Source organism: Ammodytes marinus (genome assembly GCF_949987685.1).
Source record: "Ammodytes marinus genome assembly, chromosome: 7".
Classification (NCBI taxonomy): domain Eukaryota; kingdom Metazoa; phylum Chordata; class Actinopteri; order Uranoscopiformes; family Ammodytidae; genus Ammodytes; species Ammodytes marinus.
Genome location: NC_137211.1, coordinates 11,117,012 through 11,125,396, shown reverse-complemented (window position 1 = coordinate 11,125,396; position 8,385 = coordinate 11,117,012). Strand labels below are relative to the sequence as shown.

Genomic DNA, 8,385 nt, shown 5'->3' with positions numbered 1-8,385 from the left:
CCCCTGAGAGAGAGCACAGCACAGATGCATATACAGTGTGTGTATATATGTGTTTGTGTGTGTGTGTGTGTGTGTGTGTGTGTGTGTGTTTGTTGGGCAAGAGAAAATAAGCAATGAGGCTGTGACTGAAGCTTTAGAAGTTTGAGGAGCTGTCCACATGCTGAAAGCCAATCAGGCAACCTTTCAATAACTAATAAGACATTATAAATACAGTAATATAATGTCACATGCCTGGGTGAACATGAAGTATCCAGCAGATGCGTGTGACGTTAAGGTTCAGCTTTTAGGCTACATTTGATTCTTGATGATTTGGGGTAATTTGAAGCAGTCTTGTTAATATATGTCAGCCAGGGAATCCGCCCTGCTGGATTACTGAATCTATAAGGGAATTTCACTTTGAAGATGTTCAAAATATAAGGAGGGAGAAAATACAGTCTGACGCAATATTAACGCCCAAGCGGTGCTATGGCTATTTCTTAGAGGCTGTTATAACCATTATGGAGAGATATAACGATCAGTCAAATCATAGATCAATAGCTTGAAGCTGCAACGAGTGTCAATCGCAGCCCCGCATGTAGGCTATAAATGCAGAGAGGAGGGGTGGAGTTTACAGCTCTTACTTTTCTTACGCTGCTCTGGCAGAGGAGCTCATTCTTTGCCTGGAAAACAGCGGAGTTGGCGCTGGTAATTCCACTGTAGGCAAATCAATCGCCCAACTGCCGCAGCCTCACATTCAACTTTCCATGCTGTTGGAATGGACAGCACTTAGGAGGTTTGTCTGGACCGTACCCGCTCCTGCACGCTCGCTCGCCCGCTGCGCGTCGGCTCTCCACAGTCGGCTCTCCAGGTACAGAGGGACTCACGCAGCCCGGGTAGCTGGCCTGGCTCTCCCAGACGCATGGAGGGAGACGTGATGGACAAAGTGGAGGCCACGGCGACGGTCCGTGACTTCGACCCCATCAGCGGGAGCATCCCGGCCACCAAAGTGGAGATCACCGTGTCCTGCAGGTGAGTCCACTCCGGTGCTGATGCTGCTGGATGAGTCAGGCTTTGTGAGCTTCGCGCGCTTTGGGTGCGTTTTGCTACGAGGAAACAGAAAATAAGCAACTTGCAATATAACACTTGGTAATGAAGAAAGAGCAGCATGTCAAACCTTTTGAAAAATAAAACAACTTTTCAAACGATAAAACGACCAGGCTGCTATAGGCCAAAGCTCTGCATAGACATTTGGACTTTTTAAACATTTCAGGGACTTTCTTTGAACAGCAAATATTATACAGCTGAGCTCACTGCAGTGATGTACAACATTTACCTAATTACATTTAGGGAAGTAGACAACTGCTCTTACAACCAAACTTTTACGCTTTTATTTTTCCTATTAATCGTAAAGATGTACGCTTTTTACGACTATTCAGTCAAAGTGAGTCGTGGCTCTACGGGACTGTGTTCTGCGCGCGACAAGTCGCGTGCTAATAGTAGTTCCATAGGAAATATCGACCGCGGTACAGTCTGTTGGCGTGCCTGAGAGGTTTCCCTTGACAGCATCTCGTGTGATGCTGTAGGCTATAACCGACTGACAGTCGAAAATGACACTTTGTAGTAAAAACATGCAACAACAATTCGCCCTCGTTCACCTTTTGATATCCAAATCCCTGGTTTCCTCCCTCCAAAAAACAAATGCCACGATGATGGCAAGTGCCTCCGCTGTTTTGGGTGGGGCAGCTCTGGCTGCAGGTAGAGCCAAACCGCACTATAGGCTCCTGCTACACTTATTGGCTGCATATGCAGGTTATGAACACACGTTAGATAATATTTTGATTTTAATTAGCGTGTCTAATCGAAATTTGTGTTAAGGTCTACATGAGCTGTGAGTCATTTAGCCATAATCCATAGTTTTTAGCTCTTAAGTGCCTGGTATATTTAAGTTATATGTTCCCATCTGCACTGTTGTTGAAACTGATCCCATATATAATGAATATATGAAACAATGGAGAGAACAACACAGGAAATATTTATTAATAAAACATCCTGCTGACATTCTTCCCTTCACCCTGCTCTTCATCTGCGTTGTTCTCAATCCCCATCCACTCACTCAGTTATCTTGAGGGGAAACTGATGGATTGCCTCTGTACTCAACATTTCTGTTACCATGTAGGCAACATTTTGTTCCTTGTTGAGTGTTTTAGTTAATACATTAATCACGGTTCAAAACGTGTTAACATATGTTAACCTTTACAGAATGCACTGGTTGGATGCTGCAGCTATAGGGCGTGGTGGGGGATATTTAAAGAAGATGCACAGCATTACAGAGCCTTCTGTAAAATCATGTGTTTATGAAATCAAAATGATTTTAATTGTGTGTGTAACTGAGGAAAGAGTAACTTAGTGGTGGTCATGTAAGGTTGGCATAGTATGTGTGTGTGTGTGTTTGTGTATAGATATGTGTGTGTGTGTGTGTGTGTGTGTGTGTGTATGTGTGTTCTCCATTGTGTGGCATTTATTGTGAGCAGCAGCTGAACTTGTGCTTTTCCCTCTCTCTTGGTACTCACATTTGTTTTTTTCCCCTCAGACCTTCATACTTTAAGCTGGATTGTATGTTTCTGCCCCTAGGCTGTGTCGATCTGCAGTTCCCTTATCTGTCATTAATGTCTCTCCAAACAAGGATTTGCTCTAGGAAAAAAATGATAGAGAAGAAACAATCATTCCTTTGCTTTTGCTTTAACTGGGCCTTGAAAAACTGCCTGTTATTAGACCCAAGACATAAGGTATTGTCTTTTCTTCTTTGTGACTTGTAAAGATTGCTATAGGAGCTCATGTACAAGCTCTGCTTCAAAGATCAGACGCTTAAGAGCCTAAAAGTTGCACACATATGGAATAAATGGTTGTGCATGCAGTTTTTTTGCTCACTTTTCATCAAGTGTGTTTTTGAATAGATAGAAACAGGGGCTGTTTTGTGGGTGAGAGACACATGCTCCACAACTCTGTGTAATTGAAATAGCAAGCCTGAAAGCTCTGAAGTTTTAGCATACAGGGAATTGAATTGTGGCGCGTGGCCCTACAGGCATCTCAAATCCCTCTGCCAATATTGAAGAAATCCCCTTACAAACTGTAGGGACTGAAGCGAACTACCCCTTATCAAAACTAGTGCAACGCTGTGATAGCAGATTATTCCCCATCTACGACTCTGATTGGTTTAGCTCACAGGTCAGCCAGTGAGCCGAGCCTAGAGCATCTGCTTCTTTGCCGCGAGGAATGCACTCCAACTCAGCAATAAGATGGCTCATCAAAACCAAGTGGCCTCCAGCCCTATATCTGCCTTACCAAGCGTATGCCATTGAATACAGACCACCCGGTTAGGGACGGTGATCGGCTGTTGATTTTACAGATTTTTACGTGGCAGTAATGGCTGTGTTTATTAGTTAATATTTAAGCAGCTGGGATGAATATTTCATAAGTTGTCTGTCCGGTTTGCTACATCATGCTTTAATTATGAACAAAGTATTAAATGTGAATCCCACTGGATTGTAAAATGTGCACTTCTCTATATCTCGGCTTTGCAGCCGTCTCAGAGTTCCCATGAACAATGACTTAAGGGAAATTGGGGCTTCAGCTCTGTGGTTCCACTGTGAAGAATGGTTTTGGTAATAAATGTCGGAAAAAAATGTGCACACAGACAGAAATCCCACAGCCCCTGAAGGCACATGGATCTTCATTTAATGAATATTTCTTCTGTGTTTCCCTTTTGGTTTGCCACAGTACAGATCCATGGGTGAAAGTAATGATTTGTAAATGCGCTGTTTACTGTGTGTGCCCCCGTGATCCGAATGAGGGAGCGTAGTTGACAAGCTAGACGTCCATGACATTGGTTTCAGAGCAGAGAGAAAATATTTGCTTTTGGCATTTCATTTGAAAGTTACCATCAAGAGGAGGACATTTTATCATCGTGAGTTTATGGTGTACACTTTAGTCCAGTAGAACCACTGAGCATAATGGCAAAGCTTCAATTTTATTTCACTCCCATTTGAAAACAGATCAACGGAGGGCGAATAATAGAAATGTACTCGTCCTTTGCAATGCGTCAAAACACCCCACAGGTATGCCACTCATGGTGAAATCGGCTGAAAAGGCCACCCTCCCTTTTTCCTGTGATCAGCCTCCCACCTGACAGCTTAAACATGGAACTTCATCAGCACCCCCATCGCCCATTTCACCAGGGCGAGGCCACTGCATCCCTGTCCATCCCCTCTTGTTCTCTGCTGCAGCTTCGGAGCTGGCCGTAAACATTCATTTGCTGTGATAGATTGGTTAGAGTTGCACTGCATCCAATCAATGCATTCCATAGCTGGAGGGATCTAACTCAACCAGGCCACTCTGCTCCCGAGGGATTCATTACCTGGTGAAAGGCACAAGAGGTCACATGACTGCCAGCCCCCCCGTGACAAATGCTCCTAGGAAGGGAACCCTGGCGTACAGGGCCACTGATTGCTGTTCCTCAGGGGTCAATCTGAAAACTTGCGGCATGCTTCTTTAATCTGAACTCCTCCTGAGGGGGGATGCCTAATGAAATCACCGGGAAGATAAGGGGTGTATGGTGGCATCCTTTCTCAATCCGTCAAAACCAATTGCTTAATCGGAGCAGTTGATATTCAAGCTGTGAAAAAAACCTGTATTTAAATGTTTTTCTCATGCATTGTTATGGCCTGTAACTTTGCTGTTGTAGTGTCAGTCAGTAGCTGTTGATCTCATTCAGTCATAGTTACCCATTCAATGAAACCCTGGAACTTTGCTTTTCTACTTGAAATATCTTTTGGTTTTGGTCTGGCCCGAAAGCAAGTTTGAATTGAATTAGTTTGCGTTGTGCATTGTGCAAGAGCATGAAATATTAATAAAATATCAATTTCAATTTGCAGTTACTATTGTGTTGTTTAAAAAAAAAATCGTGTTCTGGGTTAAGACCGACCTGGGGCGAACGTGCAGTTCTTATCTTGTAGGATGGTGTGTGTTTGTGTTTGTGTTTGAGTGATGTGTCGCATCTGTTTTGGAGATCGAGGCTGAGAGATACCAGGGTCTTTTTTTTCTTCCAATTTTGGGAATTTTAGGATTGCAGCAGCAGAAGCTCACATGTCAATGAAGCAGATAATTATGCATGAACCCATGACACAGTGAAAATTAGTTTGGATCCCAGACACTTGGCTTGTGGTGGTGTCAGTATTATTAATATATTCTCATTTGGGATGTATGACACCAGAGGGGGATCCCATGGAAACACAGTTGTGATGACATGTCGGTGGTTTATAACCCTCTGCAGGATGCCTGTGTCCTCTGAAAGTGTTGATTGGAATGGCAGGAAAAGTCAAGAGTGTGGTGTAGCAATAAGATTGTCTTTGGAAATGTGACAGCTGGTGGTGAGGTTACTCTGTGAAGATTTTCCCACATTATCCATGTTGCAGCCTTCACTGAAAAACGTAACTTAAAGTCCCACAATATGCATTTTACGCGCCAAAGAATTTGTCAGATTTGATTGTCGGTGACAGTAACAATCCACAAACTTCAAATGTTTCTCATTCCCTCCCGTTGGTAAACCAAAATATGTAGCATCACTTTTTCACTGAGCCCCACCCGATTCATACTAGTGAGAAGAGGAGAAAAGAAAAAGAGAGATACAGAAATATTTTAGGTGAGATAGATAACCAACTGTTTTGACTGGCAGGGGGATATGAGTTAATTTAGGATCCCATTACTCATAGAAAGAAGGATCAAATATTTTTTCAGGGTGTTTGAAGTCAGAAGGCTGGCTCCAGTGTGTGTGTGTGTGTGTGTGTGTGTGTGTGTGTGTGTGTATGTGTGTGTGTGTGTTTGTGTGTGTGTGTGTGTTTGAATTGATAGGTGTGTGTGTGTGCCATCCATATGACTAATTCCTGTGAGTGTTTGCCAGTTCATGCTCATTGTGGTTTACCCTATGTGCTGTATGCTGCTTCCACCTATGGAGGCTCAACATGAGTCCAATTAGACAGCTCCATTTGTGTTTCCGCCCTATTTGCTGTCTCTAGCTATCTCACCCCCTAAGTAACATAAATTATTCTTATGCTCTGAGAGAGTTTATTGTATGATTTATTATTGTGATCACTAGTGAGACTGACCCTGCTCTCTCTGCTCCACACATGAATGTGTCTGCGCAGATTTTCCTTTCCTTTCCTTTCCTTTCCTTATCTTGATTTAGTTTTATTCTTTACTGTGCCTGATTCGTTTCTTAGTGTACAATTTAATGCGCTTTACGTCTGCCGTATGCGAAGTAAAATGTTAGTGGGTGCCTTCAAAGATGTTTGTGGCTTGAGACGGAGATACATGGGTGTAAATTCACAGCAGGCTTCAGTAGGTGCAAAGTGCTCTGCAACAGCCATATAGTATCAGTTTTTGCATCTCCCACAGGTTTTTGCAAAAAAAGAAAATACAAATCTGCTCAGACCCCATGCTGTTACAACGAGCAATTAGCAGTGATATTATTCCCAGGCCAGACATTAGCCACACACCCAAAGCCAGTCTGAAACAAGGAGTTCACAGCGTCTGTGCATTCTCATTTATTATAGCTGCAGAAAAGCCTTTTTTTTTTTTACCACTGAGATTCTGTCTCTGCCCACAAGATGGCCGCCCAGGGAGTGCTCTGCTGCAGGTACTGTCGACCTGGTGAGATCCCAGGTTGAAGAGAAACTGAATAATTAAACAGGCGGAGGAGAAGAAGACACCTGGTGCCATCGCAGTGAAGGTCAGCAGATGGGCCTGTCACTAATAAAGAGAACAGATTGCACGTTGAATGTAATGGAAGGGAGTGTTTTGAGATCCAGACAAAAGCAACATTACTCTGTATTGTGTTCAATTATGCAATGCATTCAGAAATAATTTTACGCTGATGAAAATCAGGAGTGCATGCGATTTTATCAGCGATGGTGCTTCTGAAGCGGCTGCATCTGATGACCTCTCATGCATCATACATTGTACAAAGCTTTCTATGAGTTACAAAAATAACCTCAAAAGAAAAGTGGATATTTCAGTCAAAATAAAGGGATCCCTCCTATTTGTGAAGGTTCAGCGGACCTCTGCAGCAGCGGCACATATCTCCCCCATTTGGTTCTCTGACCCCTTGACCCCTGAGAATCTGCTTAAGGGAATGTTAGACAAAAGGTAGACCTACTGACCCTGTGGTGTGTAAGTGGAAAGAAAATGTCTGGGTTCGAACAAAGGTAAAAAAGAGTGCCATAGGGCAGTGGAGAAAGTGAAGTGACACTGTAGACTTGAAAATGTAAACCATCCTTCACCTCATCCCCCCAGCCACCCCTGTGTGTCTCTAATGTAATAAAGACTTTCCTCCCTCTAACACGGTCAAAAACTTGACTTTCAAGCTGCCAGTGAGGCAGCAGCTGGTACTGGATTCGACCAGCCAATAAGACAAGACTATTTAAAACCACCTTCCGCCCAAATACGGTATACCTTTTCTCCAAGGGGCCAATTATGGTTTTAACAACACAAAAAAATTGGAATAGATAAGAAAGATAATTAAGGCACTGTAAACAAAAAGGCATGCGGCCGAAACAGTAATTTCTTCAGTTTCTTAGTTTAATCGTCAGCCACATGGCCAAAGCAGTTAAAACTTCTCCAGGGAACTGACTGATAGGGAGAGTGTGCTCCAGATATATTCTTCTAAATTACAGTTCGGCAGCCAGCCATGTTTTAGAGGTCACACTTGGCCTGTAGTGGAAACATTTGAAAATATTTTTGCCAAACTAAATACTCTTTTGACACATTTATACAGCTAGGGAGAGTTTCCAGATTCGATTTCAGAGCACATGGTTTGGCTGGGTAACACTAATTTAGCAGTTAGAGTTTTATTATGGTAATATCTTACTTCTTGATTAAAGTGTACATCACCGATAACCACAAGGTTAATTCACTGGTAAATTGACAAAAATAACCTTGTTAGGGACGATTAGACAGAGAAAGAAGGCAATTACAATGATATTTGTATCATGTTGATTCCTCAGGCGAAATGTAACTTGAAGTTTTGTTTGCTCTCCCTCTTATAGACTCCCACTTCACATGTGATAAAATATGAAATGCTCTACTCACAAGAGATGGTCTTTCTCAGAGGTTTAATGAAGGTGGTGAGATGAAGTGGAATACAAAAAGCGATGTTTTGCCATTTTCATTTTTCGTATTTCAAAGATGGTCATACAAATCTTAAAAAGGGTATGAAACTGGCTGGTACATGAAATTTGTTGAAAAGTAGCTGGGTCCAATTACTCTTGTCCTACTTTCAAGAACTCCAGATTCATCAACACTTTCTCTACATCTGTTTTCGGGATAATGATCTTCTCTAGACCCCTAGAGATT

General features: G+C 42.6%; 1 protein-coding gene across 1 annotated transcript in view; it reads left to right on the top strand.

The window, feature by feature from the left end:
* Positions 1 to 883: 883 nt before the first annotated feature.
* Positions 884 to 8,385, top strand: part of cpne5a (copine Va) — a gene marked incomplete at its 3' end in the record, with an annotated part of 61,976 nt that continues 54,474 nt past the window's right edge. The window contains exon 1 of the mRNA XM_080030322.1: positions 884 to 1,008. Within this exon, the coding sequence (XP_079886448.1) occupies positions 899 to 1,008 (110 nt within the window). The 5' untranslated portion in view covers positions 884 to 898. The remainder of the gene's footprint in view (positions 1,009 to 8,385) is intronic.